Source organism: Sporobolomyces koalae (genome assembly GCF_050403365.1).
Source record: "Sporobolomyces koalae JCM15063 DNA, S_koalae_JCM15063T_v1_ctg4, whole genome shotgun sequence".
Taxonomy (NCBI): domain Eukaryota; kingdom Fungi; phylum Basidiomycota; class Microbotryomycetes; order Sporidiobolales; family Sporidiobolaceae; genus Sporobolomyces; species Sporobolomyces koalae.
Window position 1 is genome coordinate 380,200 of NW_027481767.1, and position 22,313 is coordinate 402,512.

At 56.7% G+C, this 22,313-nt stretch overlaps 7 protein-coding genes across 7 annotated transcripts; 3 read left to right on the forward strand and 4 right to left on the reverse strand.

Moving 5' to 3' along the window:
• Positions 1 to 269: 269 nt before the first annotated feature.
• AGX1 (alanine--glyoxylate transaminase) lies at positions 270 to 1,696 on the forward strand (the record flags this gene model as incomplete). The annotated part of the gene is made up of 5 exons (XM_076676442.1): positions 270 to 705; positions 776 to 912; positions 980 to 1,174; positions 1,239 to 1,530; positions 1,602 to 1,696. 5 exons carry the CDS (start codon positions 270 to 272, stop codon positions 1,694 to 1,696), a joined length of 1,155 nt encoding a protein of 384 aa, XP_076536423.1.
• Positions 1,697 to 1,816: 120 nt separating this feature from the next.
• MGS1 (ssDNA-dependent ATPase MGS1) lies at positions 1,817 to 4,158 on the reverse strand (the record flags this gene model as incomplete). Its single annotated transcript, XM_076676443.1, has 8 exons — positions 1,817 to 2,081; positions 2,154 to 2,332; positions 2,406 to 2,638; positions 2,714 to 3,341; positions 3,407 to 3,469; positions 3,540 to 4,017; positions 4,077 to 4,083; positions 4,155 to 4,158. 8 exons carry the CDS (start codon positions 4,156 to 4,158, stop codon positions 1,817 to 1,819), a joined length of 1,857 nt encoding a protein of 618 aa, XP_076536424.1.
• Positions 4,159 to 7,230: 3,072 nt separating this feature from the next.
• Positions 7,231 to 9,237, reverse strand: JCM15063_000326 (WD40 repeat domain-containing protein; the record flags this gene model as incomplete). Its single annotated transcript, XM_076676444.1, has 3 exons — positions 7,231 to 7,880; positions 7,950 to 8,724; positions 8,788 to 9,237. 3 exons carry the CDS (start codon positions 9,235 to 9,237, stop codon positions 7,231 to 7,233), a joined length of 1,875 nt encoding a protein of 624 aa, XP_076536425.1.
• Positions 9,238 to 9,386: 149 nt separating this feature from the next.
• On the forward strand, positions 9,387 to 10,607 carry JCM15063_000327 (uncharacterized protein; the record flags this gene model as incomplete). Its single annotated transcript, XM_076676445.1, has 3 exons — positions 9,387 to 9,427; positions 9,509 to 10,177; positions 10,259 to 10,607. The coding sequence occupies 3 exons, from the start codon at positions 9,387 to 9,389 to the stop codon at positions 10,605 to 10,607; spliced, it is 1,059 nt and encodes a 352-aa protein (XP_076536426.1).
• Positions 10,608 to 10,720: 113 nt separating this feature from the next.
• Positions 10,721 to 12,152, reverse strand: JCM15063_000328 (uncharacterized protein; the record flags this gene model as incomplete). The annotated part of the gene is made up of 6 exons (XM_076676446.1): positions 10,721 to 10,804; positions 10,872 to 10,991; positions 11,057 to 11,193; positions 11,269 to 11,632; positions 11,703 to 11,795; positions 11,850 to 12,152. The coding sequence occupies 6 exons, from the start codon at positions 12,150 to 12,152 to the stop codon at positions 10,721 to 10,723; spliced, it is 1,101 nt and encodes a 366-aa protein (XP_076536427.1).
• A 608-nt stretch (positions 12,153 to 12,760) lies between these two features.
• Positions 12,761 to 14,569, forward strand: JCM15063_000329 (uncharacterized protein; the record flags this gene model as incomplete). The annotated part of the gene is made up of 7 exons (XM_076676447.1): positions 12,761 to 12,929; positions 13,001 to 13,249; positions 13,314 to 13,547; positions 13,617 to 13,734; positions 13,805 to 13,885; positions 13,945 to 14,209; positions 14,279 to 14,569. 7 exons carry the CDS (start codon positions 12,761 to 12,763, stop codon positions 14,567 to 14,569), a joined length of 1,407 nt encoding a protein of 468 aa, XP_076536428.1.
• Positions 14,570 to 14,746: 177 nt separating this feature from the next.
• Positions 14,747 to 21,434, reverse strand: MLP1 (Mlp1p; the record flags this gene model as incomplete). Its single annotated transcript, XM_076676448.1, has 13 exons — positions 14,747 to 16,114; positions 16,194 to 16,436; positions 16,502 to 16,678; positions 16,743 to 17,505; positions 17,570 to 18,018; positions 18,086 to 18,451; positions 18,518 to 18,623; positions 18,684 to 18,850; positions 18,912 to 19,001; positions 19,068 to 19,186; positions 19,257 to 20,091; positions 20,155 to 21,014; positions 21,080 to 21,434. 13 exons carry the CDS (start codon positions 21,432 to 21,434, stop codon positions 14,747 to 14,749), a joined length of 5,898 nt encoding a protein of 1,965 aa, XP_076536429.1.
• Positions 21,435 to 22,313: the final 879 nt, after the last annotated feature.

Genomic DNA, 22,313 nt, shown 5'->3' on the forward strand with positions numbered 1-22,313 from the left:
TTGCTCTTGGACGTGTGTTAGAAATCCCGGAGAAATGGCTCCGCTCCGCTCCGGATCCGCTTGCTCTCGCCGATAACTATCTCCTTTTCGGCTCGCACCTCACCGCATCGCATGTGAGCGACGCGGATTGCACTTGAAAGCCTACTTGATCTGATTGCTGACCTCGAACTCCCTCTGCTGCTCCTGATCCGCGCTCGCTCACTCACGACTCGCCCCCACTCGCGCCTCCACCGGCTCCCGTGCGGACGTATTGCCCTCGCAGCGCCAGCATGTCTTCCTTCAAGCAAGCCGAGCACAAGCTCCTCTCCGTGCCGGGACCTGTCGAATGCTCCGACGACGTCCTCCTCGCGAACGCGCATCCGTCAATGTCGCACGTCTCCCCCGCTTTCGCACCCGTCTTCGGCAACTGCCTCCGCATGCTGCGCACCCTGCTCTACACGCAAACGGCGCAACCGTTCATTATCGCGGGTAGCGGCACGCTCGGATGGGACCTCGTCGCCGCGAACCTGATCGAAGCCGGCGAGCACGCTCTCGTGCTCAACTCGGGCTACTTTGCCGACTCGTTCGCCGACTGCATCGAGACGTACGGCGGCAAGGTCAGCCAGGTCAAGGCCCCGGTCGGAGGTCGACCCGATCTCGCCGAGGTTGAGCGTGCCCTCGAGAAGAACAAGTTCAAGGTGCTTACCTTTACCCATGTCGATACTTGTCAGTCTCGCCACGATCCCCTTCGTGTCGTCGTCGATGACACTGACCCCAACGATTGCCTCTCGTGCAGCAACCGGTGTCCTCTCGGACGCCAAGGCGATTGGAGAGCTCGTCAAGCGGGTCTCGCCCGACACGCTCGTCGTGCTGGATGGAGTCTGCGCCGTTGCATCGGAAGAAATCAAGATGGACGAGTGGAATATCGACGTCGTAAGTTTCGCTACCGCACGTCGACAACGAGGTAGTCGAATCTGACTGACGGTCCGCCCGTGCACAGGTGGTCGGCGCTTCCCAAAAAGGTATCTCGGTGCCTCCTGGTGTCTCGATCACTGCATTCTCAAAACGTGCTCTCGAAATTGTCAACTCTCGCAAGGTCCCGATCCCGAACTACTACGCCAACCTCAAGCGATGGCAACCTGTGATGGAGTCGTACGAGAAGGGCACCCCGGCATACTTTGCAACCCCTCCTGTCGTAAGCCGTCTCTCTCCCCCGCGCTGCCCGTACCCTCAATCGCTAAGACGTCAATGTGCGGCAGAACTTGATCTACGCTCTCGAGGCCTCTCTCAACACGATCGTTTCCGGACCGGTCTCGCTCGAAGATCGCTTCAGAATGCACCGAGAGGCTGCCAAGAAGTTCCGATCTGAGGTGACCCAACTTGGATTCAAGACGGTGGCCCTTTCCGAAGACGCTTGCGCGAACGGCATGACGGCTGTATACGTTCCCGAAGGCATCGAACCTCCCAAACTCGTCGGTGCGCTTGGAGAGAGGGGCATTGTCATCGCTGGTGGCCTGCACAAAGACATCAAGACGAAATACATCCGCTTTGGTGCGCTACTATCTAGTCGCTTGTTTCCGCCGTATATCAAGCTAACTCACAATGGAAAATGGGACCCGCAGGTCACATGGGTGTTTCGGTTGTGGAGCGTCCTCAAGACGCCGAAAAGATTCTCTCGGCACTCAAAGAATCGCTGCAGGCAGTCAAGGCGCAATGAGGGTTCGCGAAACTGTAATGACGTCCCTCCCTTCTCGCGCATCGAAACCAACAAAAATTCCCCTCTTGGTCGGTATTACTTTGTAGTGTGTGCACAATCCTTTGCAGTTTCTTCTCCGTTTCAGGCCTCTTTGTTCGAGAGAAGCGAGTTTTGCCCAGCCCGGGCTTTACCTGGGTTGTCCTCTTGCAACTTTGCTTCGAGCTGATCTCGACCTGGCCATTCATCTCCTCCGAGGATCTGTTCTTCCCATTCTCGAAGAGCCTCTCGATCGATTGTTTTCCCCTCGATGTCGTCGTCATCCTGCAGGAACCGCGTCGCTGGATTCGCGACCAATTCGGGAGGTAGGAAAGGTTGGTAAACTGGATGTGCGAACGAGGGATTGTAGCTGGACGATCACGATCGATGAGAACCGGAAGATCGGCACGGTGCTGAAAAAGACGGCGAGGATTGGGCTCACCGATAGTCTCTCCCGTAGCCTAACTGCTTCATGAGCCCCGTGGGCGCGTTGCGAATGTGTAGAGGTACGGGATAGTTCTCGGTATCTCGAACGAGTGATTTCGCAGCCTTGTAAGCTGCGTACGTGCGAATGGATTTCGGGGATTCGGCGAGTGCGACGACGACCTGTGCGAGAATACACTGAATTTTGGCACATGCGCAAGTTGGGTCAGATCATACAGCTGGACGACAAACAGAGTGAAGGAGTTCTCACATCGCACTCGGGCATGCCTATCAGCTGTGCGGCCTGGTAGGCGCTGACCGCCATTCCGAGCAATTGAGGGTTCGCCATTCCAACGTCTTCGCTTGCCATCCGGACAAGCCTGCGAGCAACATACAGGGGGTCATCGCCGCCTTCGAGCATCCGGGCGAGCCAGTACAACGCAGCGTTCGCGTCACTGCCTCGGATCGATTTGTGCAGTGCTGAGATCGTATCGTAATGATGATCTAGTCTCGATATGGATAGTCAGTCTGGTCGATCACGACGAGTCGGACTAGAGTCGTTTTCATCGAGAGGCGCACCTCCGCTGCGATCGTACTGCAGATGTGCCTTGCGTAAACCCTTCTTGAGCTCCTCCCGGTCCACTGGGACCTTGCCGTCTTTCGTAGCCGACAACGCGAGCTCGAGCGACGAAAGTGCCACGCGAGCGTCTCCGTCTGCTGCCGATGCAAGGAATCGTAGGAGAGCCGAGTCGAGTGACGGATAGCTCGATAAGATGCTGTCGTTGGCTTCGGGCGGCGCCGAGGATGCAGCAGCTGAACCGCGTTGAGCTTCTTCCTCGTCTCGTCCCTTGCCTTTCCCTACTGAGTCACCGGCTTCAGATACCTCTATCTTGCCTCCCTTCAAGACCCGGAGTGCCCGCAACAAGATGCGATAGACTGCATCCTCGTCGAGTTTTTCGAGAACAAACACTCGACAGCGACTCAACAGTGCGGTATTGACCCGGAATGAAGGATTCTCCGTTGTCGAGGCGATGAGCGATATAGAGCCGGATTCGACCACGGGGAGGAAGAGGTCTTGTAAACCTTTGTTGAGGCGTTGAATCTCGTCTATGAAGAGAACGGTTTTCTTGCCGGTCAATCGTAGCACGTTCGTGGCTTCCTCGAAAGCCTTGCGGAGATCAGCCGTAGTAAGGCTCGTGGCCGAAAGCTAAGATACAAAAACAGGTGAGTTCGCAGCAGCATTCGCGGTTTTGAGTGAACCATGCGACTGACCTCCTTGAAAATGCTCGAGGTAGTACCTGCGATGACTCTTGCAATCGTGGTCTTTCCCGTACCCTTCGACGAAATCCCACGCCTGCATCAGCTCGGATGGCCCGTTGTAACGACCAAGGTCTAGAAGACGTACGGGAGGCCCCCAGAAGAGACAACTTCCCATCCGATCCCGATCTATGAGCCCTCTGAGCAACTTGCCCTGTCCTAGCAGGTGCTCCTGCCCGATCAGATCCTCGAGCACTCGGGGTCGAACCAGATCTGGCAACGGCCGCGCCGAGTTCACGTTATTCGTTGTCGTAGCTGGTCTCGGCGGAGCATGGCTCGAAGAGTTTTGATCGATACGAGGCCGTTTCGTAGTCGACGACGAAGCAGTCGATGCGGTCGCCGGTCGAAACAGAGTCGGAGAGGAGCTGGTCCTGCTTTCACTCCCGGCTTTGCGTTTCTTGTCGAGCTCGTGTTCCGCCGTGTTATCTTTCGACAGTGTCGCAGCTGATGCCGCTTGTGACGAAGTTGCAGCGTTTGATGCTGCCGATGTGGAGAGGAATGCCGAGCAGTTTGAGTCGATGTGCGAGTTGATGAACGTCTCTGGCACAAGCTGGTCGCACACTGGACTGCGAGCAAGATGATCAGTCCTCACTGTCGGTAATGCGACGACCACGATGGAACTCACCATTCGACTGAAGCACGAGAACACCGTCCATCAGGGATCAGTCATGCTGCCCAGACAGACGTCCACGGTATGACGCACCCATAGTCGACATTCTGTCGGCCTCGAACCAGTGCTTCCTTCTCGTTGCGTTGACGCCGGAAAGTGAGGACACGATATCCGGATTTCGGTCAGGGGTACACGTCAGACATGTCAACAGAATTTTTCTTAGTGTCGTGTGATCAAGGATTCCTTTGAAGGCGGTAGGCCATCGCAATGTAGTTGCTAATCAAACAAGGAGCAGGGTACTGGAAAAAAAGCACCTAGAGGATCGCGGAGGAGAGAGAATCGCACCACCAGCTCGTGACCGCGCACATCCCCCTCCCCCAAAAACGGACTCTATTTGGAGCAGGCTCTCTGGATCTGGTCCGATTATTCGGTCAGTCAGCTGATCTCGCAGCGGCTCGCGTCTTCACGTCATGTCGTTCGTCGGATCGACAGCACAGACCTCTCGAAGGTTTGTGCACGAACATCTCTTTTCGGGCAGGAGTCGTCGGACATCGCCCCACCACGATCATAGCATCAATAATAACGCCTCTCGGTACGTCCCGACGAGGGAGGTGGAAGAGGTAAAGTTGCAAAATCGAAGAGTGTCACCATCTTTTTACACCAGCTCCGTACACTGATGATTTCTGATCACGAAAGGATAAATGGGATCACCCGAGTACAGCAGCATGAAGTTTCCCTAGGCAGACCGCCAGCGGCACCCCACGATCTATTCGCAAGCTAATCGCCCCTGCAGCGGGATCCCGTGTATCGGACATGGCGAACTTCGAAGGTCCAGAATGTCGGACTTGCCGAGCCAGAAGCGGGCAACAAAGGGACAAAGGGGAAGTCAAGGGCGCGCTCTGTGCTTTTTCCTCTTCGCACCATACAACTAAGGCTCCCCTCTTTACTTTGACCAGATACCACCCTCAAGCACTCACTACCTCACTCTCGAGACATCCCATAAGCGTGTACTACCCCTTGTCACGATGGGGATTTCACGTCCTGACGACCCGATCCATGCCAAGTGCTCGCTCCTCACCACCTCTCTTCCCGCCGCCCTTTATCGCATTCGCCAAGGCGCGCTGTTCCCTCGTCCTCACCAGCTCGTTGCTCCAGTGCAAACTCTGCACTTTGTTGATGAGACGTCACCGTACCTCGTCCCAATCCTCAAAGCGATGCAAAGTCACCCGGGACACCGCCTCCTTCCGCCCGATGAGTTCAATAGCCTCTTGCATCGCAAGATGGACGTCAAGTTGCGTCACCTGGGGTGACTTTGCATCGCTTTGAGGATTGGGACGAGGTACGGTGACGTCTCGTTGACAAAGTGCAGAGTTTGCACTGGAGCAACGAGCTGGTGAGGACGAGGGAACAGCGCGCCTTGGCGAATGCGATAAAGGGCGGCGGGGAGAGAAGTCGTCAGAATCGAGCAATTGGCGTCGCGAATTGCGTCGTAAAGATGAGGGATTCCCATCGTGACAAATTGTGGTAGTTGCTTGTGAGCTATCGCAAGAGTGAGAGAGCAAGTGCTTGAGCGTGAGTGTGGTCAAGGTAGAGAGGGTAGAACAAGCGGTCTGGTGGGAAGAGGAAAAAGCACAGTGCGCACCTAACACCAGCCTGTGTTCCCCTTTGTCTTTCTTCCTCGGTAAGCCCGATGTCCTAGTTCTTCTGCAAGTCCGTTATACGAGATCCCGCTTCGAGGGACTGATGAGCTCTCTGACAAATCGTGGGGTGCCTTTGGGCGGTCTGCCTCAGGAAAACCCGTGCTGCAGTAGTGTGACCCGGTCCGCCGGATCACCGGGCGCGAGGTTAGTCTCGCTTAATGGTTGGTCCTCTGAGAGATAGAGCTCTCGCTTGCCGAAGACTTGGGCACTGGCAATCCTATGGAAGCCCGGTCGCACTCGTGCATTTGGATTTGGCGTTCTGCTCGCGTCTCGCCGTCAAGTCCGTCGGAGCTACTTCGCGCAGCGAGTGGTTGCTACCGACAAGCTTGATCACAACGCGTAAAGACTGCTTGATCGAATGCGGGACCGGCGGCAGCTGAGGTGCAGCTGATCTCGTCGATCTACGCGTGCCCGTACGCTGCGCTCAGGGACTTGCGATTGACCGATGATGGCGAAGATCAATTGCGAGAGCAGAAAGGCAACGGAGCTTATAAGTGAAAGAGGACCGAGCCCGTGACTGACAAGCCTTCAAACCGCGCCTGAATCGCTGATCGAAGGTGATCAAGACAGTCGGGCAGCTTGAGCACGCCGGCAGGAGTCAAAGGGGCCACTCGCTGGTCTGACATTGTCCACTCCGGCGTTCGCCCCAAAAGAACGTAATCGACGATGTCGATGTCGAGCTTCTTGTGCTCTTCGAGCTCGATGCATAGGGGCGTGGTCCAGTGGTCACACGAAGCAGAGCGAATGGTTGAAAGTGACCTTGCGCTCGACCGGCAAAAAGGGTCCCGAGCATGTGCTCGACCTCTATAGGGGTTGAGGTCGGCGAGGACATGATCGACAGCAGAAGGTCGTGGTGGTGAGGTTCATGACATTTGCGCTCCAGTGCTCGACTGTGCTCGTCGCGAGTTGCGAGGTCACAAATTGCGATCGAGCCTGAGGGATGACAGCATTGTAGGTCTCCCTTGTCTAGTCGTGGTCAACCTTGACTGCCGCTCGCCCAAGATTAATACTCTCTTGTAAAGGAGACGAGGGTTTAGTGCTGCCGTTTGGTGCGCGGAAAGAAGAAACTCAGTCAACGCCCCCTAGGCCTCAGGTTCGCCTGAGTCGAGTGCCGAGCACCGCCAAGGATGACTCGTTCTCTTGCAATCTGGATCAGCTTGTAACCGCAGTCTTGAAATGGAACTTTAGCTACGTCAGACACATCCGTTTCTCTTCTCTTGCCGACAATCTGAAAATCTTCCGAGAGAAACTGGCAGCACAGTCGAGAGCGATCGACCGGAAGTCAGGGAAACGCGGCGTAAAAATCAGACTCAGAAATGACAGACTTCCTACGTTGCATGATTGGAACATTAACTGACAGCGCTCTGTCAATGAAAAGAGGCTCGTTTTGATCGGGATCGAGTAAAGAACTTGCTGTCGGACTGCCGTTTTGCTACTGTAAATTACGACTGCCGTTTTGCTACTGTAAATTACAAGCCTTCGTTCTCTGGATTCTCGTCATCTTCCTCCTCTGAGCTTGCACCCTCGAGCGCGTACAGCGTATTCAAAATTCGCCGGACGGTCCCGGTGTCGCCTGCAGCGTGAAGTCTCTCGTCATCGTTGTCTTCGTCCGAGTCGTCATCGCTTCCGAACGAGTCCTGTGAGCTGTAGGCACCGTCGTCGGATTCATTGTCCTCGCCCTCTACCGAGTCCCGCCAGATCCCTTCCGGATCCGATTCGCTCTGGATCAACAGGTCAAAGTACTCGAGGACTTCGAGGTCTTCTTTCCGAAGACGTTTGTCCCGGTCTTCCGTGGTCTCTTCTTCGAGGGGACAGTCTTGTAAAGCTGGATCTGCGAGCCCAAACAGGAGCGAAGGCGAAGGGGCGGATTCTGCTCGGGGCGTTCGCGCGACAAATTGGCCTTTCGAGTTGCCAGAGATATTACGCGAGGTCGTGGTTGACGGAGAATGTCGTACGATGACTTTTTCGACGCCGCAAGTGTAGAGATAAGGGAGTGTAGGGTGGAAGAGCGCCGTATTTGGAATCGACCGGTGCGCGCGCAGTACCGAAGAAGGGTCCTCGATCGAGTGCGGGAACGACAGTGAAGCGGGACTTAATTCATTCGACGGTACGAGATAAGCTGCGGACATGGAAGCATCGTTCGCCCTCTCAGATCGATGCGTTTAATCTTGACGCTGAGAGAGCTCACCCGTTCCGGTTTCATCTTCTGGCCACGTTCCGTGCTCGAAGGATTCTGTTCTCCCGGAATTCTGCATTGTGTCCCTCGACGGGATCTCCCAGACGTAGACGCCAAAGTTGTCGCTGCCACTGGCAAAGTACAACCCCTGACCTGCTTTCGCATCGGGACCGCCTCCGAAAGAGCCGTGCTTCGTCGTGCAAGTGTTTCGATACGTCGCGGGGAAGTTGGGTGGCAAGGCATCACTCGCAGAGGAACACGAGCGAGCAGAGAGGGTTGCCAGGGGCGTTCCGGTCGACAGCGTGTATAGGGTCGGCAAGTGACCCGATAGCGTCAGCGCGACGAGGCTGCCGTCCGGAGCGAATGCGATCGACGACACTGCCGGTCGAGCTCTTCGAGTCCCTGGAGTGGGAGAAGCATTGGGTCGTGCAGGCGCGGAAGGCGGGGTCGCCGGACGAACGAGGTTCGCGTGCCAAGTGACGACGGCGACATCCCTGGCCAGGCCCCTCGAGAGGCGGGCAGGGCCGACGCCTGTAGTGGCTGCACTGGGATCGTGCCAGGCCATCCGTGTATCGACGAGACCTGCGTGTGCGTCTTCGCCGGCAAAGCCGAAGAGGTCGTGCTGCAGCGGATGGAATGCAACGTCCTCCATCTCGTGAGCGTCGGCGATGACACCGACCGCATTCGTGTCTGTACGCGTATCGTATTGGCGCAATGTACCGTCCGAAGACGCCGACAGAAATAAATGCGGATTGGACGGATGGCAAGCTATTCCGTGGATCGAGTCCTGAAACATATGTCCGAGGCCTGAGTGCTTGATAGCCTTGGGAAGGAGTGTCAAATGACGTACATCGTTGTCGACCCAGACCTGGGTGGGACCTGCTGGCGACACGAGCGTGGTCGCGCTCGCCGCCTCGAGGTCGTGACAGAGAATGGCAGCATCGTTCCCGGCCGAGTAGACTTTGGTCGAGGTGCAGTCAAAGTCGACAGAGAAGACGTTGCTCTGTGCGCCTCTATACCACGCTTTCGGTCCAGCCAAGACGCCTTCGTCTGACGTTGCGAAAGCATCGTGAATGAGGATCCTCTGGTCGTCTCCGCCGCTAGCAAGCCACCGCCCTGCCCCAGGCGAGATGGCAAGTGCGTTGACGCACGAATGATGAGCATCGTAGACGGCATGGCTGTCAAAGGGAGTCGTGTAGACTTGGTCGAGGAGGGCTCGTCTGCGATGCGCGCTTGGTCGCGCTGGGTCCGACAGGATTAGCTCAGTCGAGTCATGCGTGCGTTTGCTCGACCTGAGCATGTGGACAGTAGTGGAGCGGCTTTGGGCTCTATTGTACTGCAAGTTGGCTTGAAATGGTTGTTCAGGACAGGATGATTGATGAGACTTCTCTATCCTCTTTCTGTCAGCACCGCCCTCCGCCGTCTTACTAAGGGCCTCTATATTCGGTGATGTGCATAGTCTTCTTCACAAGCACCCGAACGTACTCGTTGTGAGTGCCTCGCTGTCGTAATCGGCCCCACTCTCTCTCCTACCCGTACGCTCCGTCACGCTGAACGGCTCCCGACGATAGCGTACTGGCCTCCAACAGAGACGAGTTCCTTTCCCGACCGACGACCCGGGCAAGTTGGCATTCCTGGTCACCTCCTTCCATTGACCGACCATCATCGCGCACGTCCGCTGCCAGAGTTCTCAGCGGATTGGACCTCGAAGCCGGTGGGACCTGGCTCGGCCTCTCGACTGCTCCCGAGCGCGACGATGACGCAAACCAGAACACACGGACCTTGCGGATAGCCACTCTGACCAATTTTGCCGAGACGATCGTTCCTCGCAACCCTCCCCGACCTTCAAGAGGCAATCTCGTCAAGGCGTTCCTTGACTACGAAGGGAGGAAATCACTCCAGGAGTATCTCGATACGATCGATGAGGAGAAGGATGAGTACGCAGGGTACAACCTCCTCGTTGCAGAACTCGAACTACCCGGGCCTGGGCGTCAACCCGTACCGCCCGTGATCGGGTACAGTTCCAACCGGGAACCTCCGACTACCAAGAGTCGCATCGTTGCATCTTCTGGTACCGAGGTCCGCGGACTGAGCAATGCGACCCTGGAAGCGGACCCCGGACAAGATCCCTGGCCCAAGGTTACGAGTGGCTGCAGGACTCTCAAGGAGACGATTCAAGAGATCGAGGCTCGTGATGGAACTGAGCAAGAGCTCGTCGACAAGCTGTGGGATGCTCTCAGGTACGATTTCGATTCCGCTCAACGTTTCTGCCTCGTCCCGTAGCGATTGACACGCACGTTCCGGGCATACTCGCACTGCAGTACCCCTTCTCGATCACAGATCACTGAACGCGGTCAACTACGCAACACGATCCTCGTGCGACCGTTGTCTATGACGCCAACTGCACCTCTCCCTGCGACTCCTCCCCCGATTCCTCCACCGTCTCTCTCCGACTCGCCTTCTGACTTGCCCATAACAGTGACTGAGGGGAAGCGTGAAGGACAGGAAGGTACCCGGTGGTACGGGACGAGAACCCAGACGATCATTCTTGTCGAGCGAGATACGGGTCGCGTCGTCTTTAGGGAACGAGAAGCCTACAAGCTTCAGGATGGGAGACCGGTCTGGGTCGGCTCGGAAGGACAGGAAAACATCTTTGAGTTCACACCTTGAAATCTCAAAGAATTGCTCCGGATTCGCCTCGGAAGCTGACTGACAAAAATTAAAATGAGCTAGTACTGCTGCAGACTATATACACCTTTTCCTCCCCGTCCAACGACAATGCGCTAGTATGGCAGACTTCCCGGTCCATCCCAAAGACTCGCGAGCACACGCCTGTCCCCGACCCAAGGTTCGCGGGCATGTTGAGTCTATTGCGAGGGTTTTGCGTGTCAGTGCAGAACGGAAGATGTCCAGGTTTGAGAAGACGAGACTCACGAGATGGTTGTCGAGCAAGAGCACATCGCCTTGCTGCCACGGGATGAGCACGCGCAGCTCCTCGATCAGCTCGAGTGTCTTTTCGAGATATTCCCGCGGGATTTTGGTGCCGTCGCCGTACTGTCGCACGGGCGACGCAGTGTCAGGAAGACAGATGGTAGTCCTAGAAAGGCGTCCCGACTTACAGTCGGCACATGGTGAAACGCTCCGTCATCGCCTTTGAACGGCTCCTCGAGCGCGTTCTGATCCTTCGCCTTGTGGAACATGGAGCTCAGGTTTCCAAAGTACACGGGAATGTTCGAGTAGGAGTGTCGACGGATGGCTGATGAGATCGAAAGAAGGAAGTCTCTCAGTAAGCCGTACAAACATTAGAAGCCGATGTCAATACGAAGCTCACAAGAGAGACGATGCGTGACAGACAGGGATCCGTCCTCGCCCCACTTCCACTCGCTGCTGTGTCGTTGCACCTCGGCTTCGATCTTTTTCCGCTTCGTCGCCTCGTCGTCAGAGTCGAGCAGGTTCGCACCCGGATACGCCCGCGCAATCGAGTTGCCCAAGTTCGAGTTTGGGTTCGCTTCGACTTGGTACTGGTAGACATAGCTGATCCCCCGCTCGGCGAGATCTGTGACGAACTGCGGAACTTCGGCCTGCAACCGCTGGAACATTTCAGCGCCATTGTTGATCGGTGTTTCGCCTCCGGATTCGGCAGCCGAGCGGCAGAAGAAGAACAGGAATGCTGGATAGTGCGAAGACCAGCCAAACTGGGAACGGCACGAGCGCGGTCAGACCGGACAGAGTCTGCGGAAAGATCTAAACCTCTGCCAGACATACCTCGTTATGCATGCGGACGTGGTGGGTTGAGGGTCCTTCGTTGGCGGTTGCGACGTTTTTGGCGAGGAGAGTGCGAATGACCGGATTGCCGAGCTGAACAAGGACGATAAGACGGTGCGGGTACAGCCAGGACAGGGGTAAACTCACCTCCTCGTGGTAGGTGCCGATCTTGAATGCGTGCGCGACTCGTGAAAAGTCGTCGGGCGACACCGCGTGAGTCCCGCGGAACAGGATCGCGCCGCCATTGCGGTTCAGGAGCGGGATGATTTCGTCCCTGTCGGCGAGATCTTCGACCGCGCGGACAAAGTCATCGAGCGTGACGATATCATGATCCTTGGCCTGGAGCGCGAGGGGGAACTTGACGCCTTGCAGCGGCCAGTCTTCCTTGGGCGCGGACAAGGTGCGTTGCGCGGCAAAGTCGAACTCGATGAATGGGAACGCTGCGACCATTTTTGCTCGTTGTCAAGGTGATTGTGTAGCTGTAGGAACCCCAAAGGAGGCAGGCATCTGGACCGGAGCGATTCGCGATAACGCTTGCGAGATCCGCAGTCGCGGTGCGTGCTCGCCCGCAAGGCGACATCGACTTCTCGCAGGGTGACCGTGTCTCCGGCCCGATACTCGACCGAGTCAGCTCGAAGCTGCGTCCTCCGCTCACCATGGTCATTCAGTCTGCGAAGCCAGTGCAGAGAGAGAGCGAGACGAGGCGCGGGGACAAGCTAAAGACAAGCAATCTCAGCCCCTGTCAGATCAAAGAGCTTCATATTTTCTCCTGCGCCTGCTCACCAACTCGAAGAATCGTGTCGGCGGGCTTGCGGGCCTCCACAAAGTCCCGACAAGATCGACAACGCTTGGCGACACTCTCTTCGATCATTTATCCGGAGTTCTGAATGTCAACGCGATCCTGCTTGCGTGCTTGTTCGAGCAAATCACCACTAGGCGGATCTTTGCCTGCGGTCTGCTGTACATCGCCAAATAGGAGGTAGCCATGCTCGGCTCTCTGCTCTGCTCTCTCTCAAACCTGCGTTCTTACCACCCGACTGCCCCAACGTCACCAGACCATGGCTTCTCCACCTTCGCCATCATCGCTGTCCTCGTTCGAGAAGGGCGACGAGATTGAACCGAGCTTCAATGAGACTCTCCCTCGAAAGTCGTGGTTTCACTCGGTCTTCTTCAACATCACGATCGTCGGGATGTGCGCTTTCCTGAGTCCGGGTATTTGGAACTCGAGTGAGTGAGAGCTCCAGCACCATTGCTCGTGTGTCACCTTGTCGTTGCTCACCATATTGCCTTGCGCACAGTGTCGAGTCTCGGAGCTGGAGGCAGGCAAGAGCCTTACCTCGTCAATGCCGCCAATGCCTTGGTCTATGGCATGATGGTCGTTACCTGCTTCTTCGGATCCTACATCACGAGCAAAATCGGATACCGGTGGTCAGTCGTCCTCGGTTGTGTCGGGTACTTCCCCTACGCCACTGGACTCTACGAGAACAAGATGAAAGGCACCGAGTGGCTCGTCCTCTTCGGCAGTTTCCTCTGCGGCACCTCTGCCGGTGCGTTGATTTCTAACCACATGGACACTTTCTCCAAGCAATTGCTGACCACAAACGATTTCAGGCCTCTTCTGGAGTGTCGAAGGAGCGATTGTCATGGGATATCCCGAACCTAGCAAGCGCGGTCGCTACTTGGCGTTCTGGCTCGCGTTTAGGAACGCTGGATCGATCTTGGGTGGTGCCATCAACTTGGCTCTCAACGTCAAGAACGCAAAGGGAGGATCCGTCAGCTCTTCGACTTACCCCGTTTTCATCGTGCTTCAAGCGATCGCTCCTTTCGTTGGCTATCTCATTTCCAGTGAGTTGCTCGCCCTGTTCCATTCGCTGGTTGAGGCAAATCTGAACCAGTACTTGCCCCTGCTCGTAGACCCTTCACAAGTCTGGCGTCCGGATGCAACTCCTGTTCGCATGGAGAAGCGCCAAACTTTCCGACAAGAAATGCGAGACCTGTTGCACCTGGTCAAGCGCAAGGAGATCCTCCTTCTGTCAGTTTCACAAGTGCTCTCCTCCTAGCCCACGCTCCTTCGAGTCTGACTAGTCTGCTATCTCCTCAAGCTTCCCGATCGCGCTGTACGCCCAATGGTGCCAAGCCTACGCCGGAACCTTTGCGACCGATGTCTTCTCTGTTCGCACCAGGTGAGTAGATTCCGCAGCCAAGACAAGGCTATTCGACAACTGACGCGAGATGTATACAGGGCGCTTGGCTCCTTCTTGTTGGCGTCCACCTCGGTCATCGCGAACGGAGTCCTCGGCTTCTTCCTCGACGGCAAGAGCCTCAGCAAAAAGTTCAAGGCGCGCTCATCTTTCCTCGCGATCATGTCGGTGCTCGGCGGAGTCTGGGTCTGGTACACGGTACTTCAGCTGCGCTACATTCACCACCCGTTCAAGCTCGACTGGACCGACGGACACCGTTTCGGCGCTGCCTTTGCGCTGCACCTCATCTTCAACTGCTTCTACTACGTAAGCGCCTGTCTGTTTGGCGGTCCGGATATCTCTTGCCAAACTGACGCCTTGACCGGGCTGAACTAGCTCCTTCAAAACGAACTGTACTGGACGATCTCACAAGTTGCGCGCGGCCCGACTGAGCTCCTTCAACTCTCGTCGTTGCTCCGTGGACTCGAGTCTGCCGGTGCCGCCTGTGGCTTCGGTGTCTCGGCCCGCAAGACGCTCCCGCGCACGATCCCGTTGGGTATCAACTTTGCCTTGTGGGGAATCTCGTCGATCGCCGCTTGGTTCACGGTCAAGGACATTGGAGTCAAGTTTGGTCTCGACGAAAAACGCATCGACACTCCGCAAGATACCGCGACTGTCAAGCACTAGATTGTTGTAGGGTTATTCATGAATGTAACAGCATCATTGGTTTCTCCAGTCACCGATAGGGTATAGACTCCCAGAGACCTTCACCGACAGACACGAGCAACGGCGTAAAGGTTCCGAGAGAGTCCCAACAATTGTACAATCGAGTTACTTTTTTGACCTATTTATATGTAAAACTACTTAGGCTCCTCCTTTCGGTCGCTTCGCATCTCCCTCTGCGTCGCCTTGTTGTCCTTCTCTCTGCCTCTTGGCAGCATTCGCAGCAGCGGCCGCTGCCGCTTGAGCCCCTGCAGCAGCGCCTTGTACTCCCAATCCTCCTTGTCCCAACAGTTGACCCAGTACTCCCCCTCTTGCAGCTCCTCGAAGCGTCATCCCGACAGGGGATGCGGGTTGTGCCGGTGGCGGCGGCGACGGTGCGCCCGCATTGGCAGCTCCACCTCGTCCACCTCGATTGGCTTGACCGGCTCCCCGAGCTCCTCGAGCTGCTCCTCTCCCTCGAACCGCTGCCAGGCCTCCTCGACCCGCGCCTGCCGTCGCAGTGGAGGCGGGAGTAGTCGCAGGAGGGGCCACTCCGTTCGCTGCCGTAGGTGGCGCGGGCGTTGCAGTGACAGGAGCAGGTGCAGGGGTAGCAACCGGGGCAGCAGCCGGGCTAGTCGTTGCTGTCGAACCTGGAACAACGCTTGCAGTGGTAGCGGCGCCAGCTGCTGCCGCAGGCGCAGGCTTCTTAGGAACGCCAGGCGTGATTCCAGCCTCCTTGAGCTGTTCTTGATACAGTGCGAGCTTCTCTCGCATACCCGCGACCGACTTGTTCAGGAGGTTGTTCTTCATGTGGGCTTGCTTTTCGATTTGCGCTTTGGCGACGGTGAGAGCCTGCTCGTTGTTCGCCTTCTGCTTCTCGAGCGCCTCTGCAACGGCCTTCGAGATAGCTTCTTGGTGAGCGGCGTTTCGTTGCTTCTCAATGGCGGCGAGTTTCTCTTGAACGAGCGCGTCGACATTCGGAGCTGGTCCTCGGTCTGCAGCGGCTGCTTGCAGCTTCTTGATCTCCGCCGAGAGCTGTTCCTTAATTTCCTTCTCCCGCTTCGCTGATTCTTCCTGCATCGTCGCTTTGACCTTTTCGAATTCTGCCTCCATGTCCTTCTTGGCCTTCTCGAGAGCGGTGTTGATTGCCTCTGCGCTCGTGTCCGTGCCGGCTTCGATGGTTCCTCCCGCAGCCTGCAACTTGCTGATCTCGTCTTTGGCAGCTTGCAGCTGCGCCTCGAATTCATCGGTCACTTGCTTGACAGCCACTCGGACAGCTTCGTCTCGTTGCGCGACGAATTCGACCTCCTTCGCGGCGATACGTTCCTGTGCGAGAGCTGCGATTTGCTCTTCTGTCGGTTGTGTAGGAGCTGGAGTCGAAGCCGGAGCAAGTTCGGCCAGTCGAGTCTGTACCAAAGTCTCAATCGCGGCAGTGTTGTCCGTGGCGACCGACGCTTTCAAAGTTTCGTGCTCTTTGCTGAGCTTCTCGAGATCGGCTTGCAAGGTTTTCGTCTGAGCCGTCATACGTTTCTGCATCGGGACAATTCAACTCGTTAGCTGATCACGATAAGTCTGGAACAAAGATCAGAAAAGAAAGAACGCTTCTCACGTTGTCGCGGAACAGAGGACCTTCCCGTGCGGCAAGTCGATCTTTCTCAGCAGTCACCGTAGCTTTCTCTTGCTCGAGGACTGCGAAACGGTTTTGCAGACTCTTGAGCGAATCATCGTTCGTAGACTGTTCGGTTTGCTGCTCGGCAAGCTTGGCATTGAGAGCGTCTCGTTCCGCTTCCAGAGCGGTGAGGCGAGTCTGCAGTTCGGCCAGAGCCGCTTGAGAATCGGATTGAGCCTGCGCCTGTTCAGAATGAAAGCAGAGTGAGCCATTGACCGTGCACAGCTGAGGAGGACTCTCGAACGAACAGCAGCGGCTGAAGCGGCGGCTGCGGCCTCGGCGCCGTTCCCAGCTTCGAGTTTCGCTTTGAGCTCTTCGACCTCTTTCGTAAGGACGTTGCGCTCGTCGCGAGTGCTTCGGGCTTGGGTCTGGAGCGCCTTGAATCGGTCGAGACCGTTCTGCCAGTTCTGTCGCATCGATTCTCCCTGTTCCGCCACTCACATCAGTATATGACGGATCCCGTCGGATACTCGAGCCGCGAGCACCTACAAAGGCAGTCTTCTCCTCAATCTGTTTCGCCAGATCGGCCTTCTCGACTTCGACAGAGGTGAGAATGGCTTGAACTCGCTCGACCTCGTTCTTGAGCACTTGCAGCTCCTCGGGATCGATGCGTTCGTACTTGGCGAGGATAGTTTGGTTGCGGGTCTTCCACCGTTCGTTGTCTTCTTCGAGGAGACGCATGTTGTTCTGTTTCGCCTCGACTTCGGCTTGCAAGACTCGGACCTGCTCTCGCAAAGGCTCGATCTCGGCCTGGGCTTGTCGCAATTGACTGTCGAGGCTAGTCACTTTACGAATGTTGGCTTCGTTCTCGTCACGAAGAGTCTGGTTGCTCTCGCGGAGGAGTTTGGCCGTATGAATCGATTCGAGGAGCTCAGTGTGTTGGGCAGAGGAGGCAAGTGATTCGCCGGCCTTCTGGCGTTCTTCCGTGAGCGCTTGGCGGGTTTCAGTCAGGCCGCGCTCGGTGTATTCGAGCTGTTGGCGGAGACGAGCCGCTTCTTGTTTGCTGTAGTCGAATTGCAAGTCGATGATCTCCTTCTCCCGTCGGAGGTATCGGATAACTTCGCGCAGCTGTTCAACCGACGCGGCGTGGGAAGCAGAAATGGAGTCGACTGCGTCGGCATCGGCAACTGCACCGTCTGCGGAGGTTCCGGCGGCGATAGCAGCATGGCGAGACTGCAGCTGACTCGCCTGTGCAGTAGCTGTCTCGAGATGCTGGGCGAGGGTAGAATTCTGCTCCTTGAGCTCTTCCGCGCTGCAGGGGAGGTTGCAGCCTCGTCAGTCTTGCTGATCGCGGAGGTATGCATGAGGCGACGTACCGCTTGCGAACATCTGCCAGCTCTTGAGTGAGCGCCTCCTTCTGTCGCGTCCAGCTTTGCTCGGATGAGACCAAGTTTGCCTTTGCGACTTCTGCCGCCGTTTGATGCTCCCGAATTGTCGCTCTGACGCTTTCGAGTTGCTCCTTGACTTCGCTGAGACGTTTGACGTCTTCCGCATGCGCAACGAGTTCTCGCTCATACTTGTCATGAGCGTCTTTCGCGAGTTGAGCTTGTCGACGCATGTCGTCTTGCGCGGCAAGTTGCGCGTCGCGGGCGCTCTGGTCAGCTGCGCGCAGCGACACCATCTCGTCTTCGAGAAGCTTGCGTTCCTTCTCGAAGTTGACACGAGCGTCCTCAATCTGGCGATGAAGTTCGGAGTTCTGGGTGCTGGAGGCTGTGAGGTCGGTCGTGAGCGAGTGAAGACGCTCGCGCAGACTGGTGATCTCGCTCTGCACGAAAGGGATGACCACGGTCAATTACGAGTATGCCGAAACCGAAGAAATCAGCGGCACTCACATCCTTTTCGACGAGCGAGGATTCGGTCGACGCCTTGAACTCGTCGTACGTGGCGCTGACTTCACGAAGCCGTTCACCTTCGGTCTCGGCGATAGCCTGGTACTGCTTGACATGTTTTTGCGCACGCTCGAGTTCGTCCTGGGCCGTGCGCAGCTCTCCACGCAATTCGGCCAAAGTGACCTGCAGTTGCTCCTCGACCGTCCTGCCCGAGTCACCTTCTCCAACCGATGTTCGTCCTTCAAAGATGGCGAGCTTCTCTTCCTTGGCTTCGATCTGTACCGCGAGATCTCGGACTCTCTGCTCGAGGTGTTCCTTCGAGGCCGAAGCCGCAGCAAGCGTCTCGCGAGTAGAGGAGTATTCGGTCGTCTGTCAAGTCAGAATGGAATCAGCATGACTCGTCTTTCGAATGTCGGGCGTGGGATGGCCTCTTACGAGCTTGTCGATGCGATCTTGCAGCGTTTTGCCTTCGATCTCCTTACGCAGAGCAAGCTGTCGGTTGCTCTCCTCCGCCTGGTTGAGCTTTTCCCGCAACTCGGACCTATCCCGCAAGCGATGATGAGCGATCGAGGACGGGCCGGGGACAGGAGCGCCTACTCACGTTTGGGTCTCGAGCTTGATGACGTTCTCTTCGAGGCGCCTTCTCGCGTCGTTGCCCGTCCGCTCGAGTTCGTTCTGCATTGTTTGCAGATTCCGCATGAGGTCCGACAATTGAGCTCGTTCTCGGCTGAGCGAAGCATTCTCCTCGACGAGTCGATTCTCGACATTCTGGCACACAGTTACTCTCAGTCTCCAGTTCGCGTCTTCTCGACTGCTTATATGTACACACCTTGGCGACCTCTCGTTCCGACTTGAAGTTCGTATTCTCGTGGCGAAGCTGTTCAGCTGAACTACGGAGTTCGAGCAATTCCTCCGACATCTGAGGAGAGAAAAAGTCGTTTGGTCAATGACAAGAACGCAAAGCTGTAGGGACAAATAGACATACTCTATGGATGGACGAGTCTTGCTTGACCAGAGTCTGCTGCAGCTCGAACGCGCGTTTCTGGCTCTCCTTGATTTCGCCTTCCCGAAGTTCGTACGTCTCGGTGAGAAGTCGGAAACGTTCTGTGGGAATGGTACACAGGAGAATCAGCGTCCGCTTCCGCAAGACATAGGCAGGCGTGACTCGGCGCACCAGACATGAATTCGTATTGGGCTTTCGACTTGGCCAGCTCGGTTCTCGCTGCACTAGCATCCTTCTGAGCCTGAGCCAAATCCTCCCTCAATCTTTGCGTGTCGATAGCGATCTCGTCCTTGTAAGCATCGAAATTGGCCTGCACGTCCGAGAGCAATCGAGTCGCCTCGAGATCAGACGCGACAAGGTTTGAAGCGCCTTCCACGGGACCACTCGAGTCCGAACTTGCGACACCTCGTTGCGCGAGCATCCTCCTGAACATGTCTCGTTCCTTCTCGTACGCTTCCGTCCTCGCTCGCTGACTCTCAACCTCTTCCTTCAACCGCAAGATCAGCTCGTGAGCCTCCTCGACCGCCTTGTTCTCTTCGCCCCTCCGACGTGCCGCAGCTTCCTCTTCACCCTTCTCGAGCTGCTGTCCCATTTGTCGAGTAATCTTGAGAAGCTTCTGGTTCTGGACTTGGAGTTCGTTGACGGTGCGGAAGGTGACGAGATGTGCAGAGACGACCGAATCCGTGTCGCCGGATTCTTCGGCCCTACGCAGAATAGCTTTCTCTTCTTCATCGAAGGCGGCATCGTTCGCGTCGCCTTCAATCGAAGTATTCTCCGATGCAGCGAGAATCCGGGTAAGAGTGCGGATCTGGCGGCCGAGATCAGAAAGCTGCTGGTTCAGGATGACATTGTCGGTCGAGAGTCGGTCGACGTCGAGTCGGAAAGACTCGGTGCGTCGCTCCGAGGCATCCCGGTCGGTGAGAGCTTGGGCGAGTTGAGATGCGAGCTGAGTTGCCTCGAGGGACAATCGCTCGTACTCGACGCGCTGTTCTTGCAGTAGCGGTGCCTGTCGGGAAAAGGGTGAGCGCGAGTTGGCGGTCCTACACAAGAGAATAAAATCTGCACGCACTCTTTCTTCGATGTCGCCGAGGATTTGGGCGAGGATCTCGCCGAGCCGTCTGGTCTCGGCGCGCTCCTTGGCCAATTCTTCCTCCATCTTGATGTACTCTCCGTAGATCTCGGCGTAGCTTCTGCCGCTCTTCTGTCCGCGAACCGCGAGCTGGGCCGAGGGCGAAAGCGCGAACGAATCCGAAGCGACCGAGCCAGGAGTGCCCGGCACAAAGTCTCCGCCATCGCGCGGGTAACCGTGACCTCGCTCGAGAGCATCCCTCACTTCGTGGTAGCGGGTTTCGAGAGAGTCTCCTCGTTCGCGCTCCTGGAGCAACTGGTCTCGCAGTTCGTCTTCCTTTTCAGCCAACGCGTTCCTTTCGTCGTCGAGGGCCCTTTCGACCTCCTCGACGCGCTTCTTGCGCTCTTCCTCCCTCTTTTCCATGAGTTCGACGAGCCTGCGCATGCTGGCCATTTCGGTCGCAAAGTTGCCCTCGTTGGCACCGAGTTCCTCGCGCACTTTGGCGAGGTCCGACAGAGTCGAGGTGTGCTTCTCCTTGAGCTGTTCGTGCACCTTCTTGAGCGAGTCGAGTCCCGTCTTGGCGTTGTGTTCAGCGACGGTTTTGTCTTCGAGATCGGCCTGAAGCTTGGTGATTTCGGCGTGTTTCTCTCGGCGATACGCAGACCACTCGGACCTTCCGCGCTCGAGCTCGGCCTTGAGGAATGCATTGTCTGCCTCGAGCGAGCTGACGGTGCTCTGGAGCGTCTGGACTCGGAGCAGCGAGGTACGCGATGCCGATTTGGTCGAGGCGAGATCGGCCTCGAGTTCAGAGTGCGAAGTCTGGAGTCTCGAGTAGACGGTGCGAAGCGAAGCGAGTGATTCTAGCCAATCGATACATAGGTCAGTCAGTGCCGCAGAGTTCGACGCGAGTTCCGAATGTATTCACCTTCAACGTCGGCGCGATCGCGCTGCTCCTTCTCGATGACGATCATGAGCTGTCGCTTGTCCTTGTCGACGGCTTCAAGCTGCTGCTTTAGCTCGGCGTCGCCTTGCTGGTCATGCTGGCGAGACTGCTCGAACTGTTTCAACCTCTCTTCGGCATCCTGACGCTTGCGCGATTCTTCGGCGAGCTTCGACTGGGCATCTTGGGCGGACGCTTGTGCCTGCTCGTGCTGCGCGACGGCGTCGGCCAGTTTGGACGAGAGATCGTGTAGGGTTTGTTCCGCCTCGATCTGCTGCCGCGTCGACTCGGCCTGCAGCGCCTCGTACTGCTGTTCGAGGGTCGCAGGAGGATCAGACATGGTCAGCCCTTGCGAAAGTGGGCAGGCGAGACCAGCCGAAAGTTGGCAAGAGGGGAACTGATCTGTTGACGATTGAAGCGATTCATCACGTTCACCAGTCTCCACCTCGAGGTTTCCCGCCTCACTTTAATCGCTGTTCTGGTGCTGGTCTCGCTTCTATGTAGATCTCCCTCAGCAAAGTGCCAGGGATCCTTCCCGACGGCAGCCCCTGCGACCGCTTCTCCGCCTTCGGCTCGTCATCAGGCTCCGAGCCCTCCATCGCTTGACTAACCCTCCTCGGCCTTGTAGCGACGCTGCTATGAGAGTTGTCAAGCATTCGACTCGGCAATCATTGGCACAAAAGGGAGAACAACATTATTACTCACACCTACGCGCCCGATCCCTCGTGCCAATTGCCAATACGCTGTCCTCCCCAGCCCATCGTCGACATATCAGCATCGCAAGACGGCGCTCGAAATCGGCACGAGCGGCCGGGGAAACAACGCGAGTCGTCAATCTCCTCGCAAGCTGGCCCGGCAGGCGCCGACGATCGAACCCTGGTGTTCACGCAAAGCCCAACCGAGCATTTGCATGTGCGTGTGGTATGCCCGGACGAGCTTCCTTTGAGGCAGCTGTCACACTGAACAATTTTGTCGGAATCAATCAACATGCGATTTCACTCGTACACTGGAGTCAGCCCGAGCAACTTGGTCCTCACGACAGTACCAATTCGTCCATCAAAGAACTGTTCGCTTCCAGTCGTGCGAGCGAATTCTTTTTTTCGGACCCTTTACCCACTTTCTCCTGCGCCTGCATTCCAACATGCTCAAGACCGTGCTCGGCTGCAATTGTGAGAGAGCGCTGGGCTGGTCGACGGTGCAGTGCTCACCGCACACACTC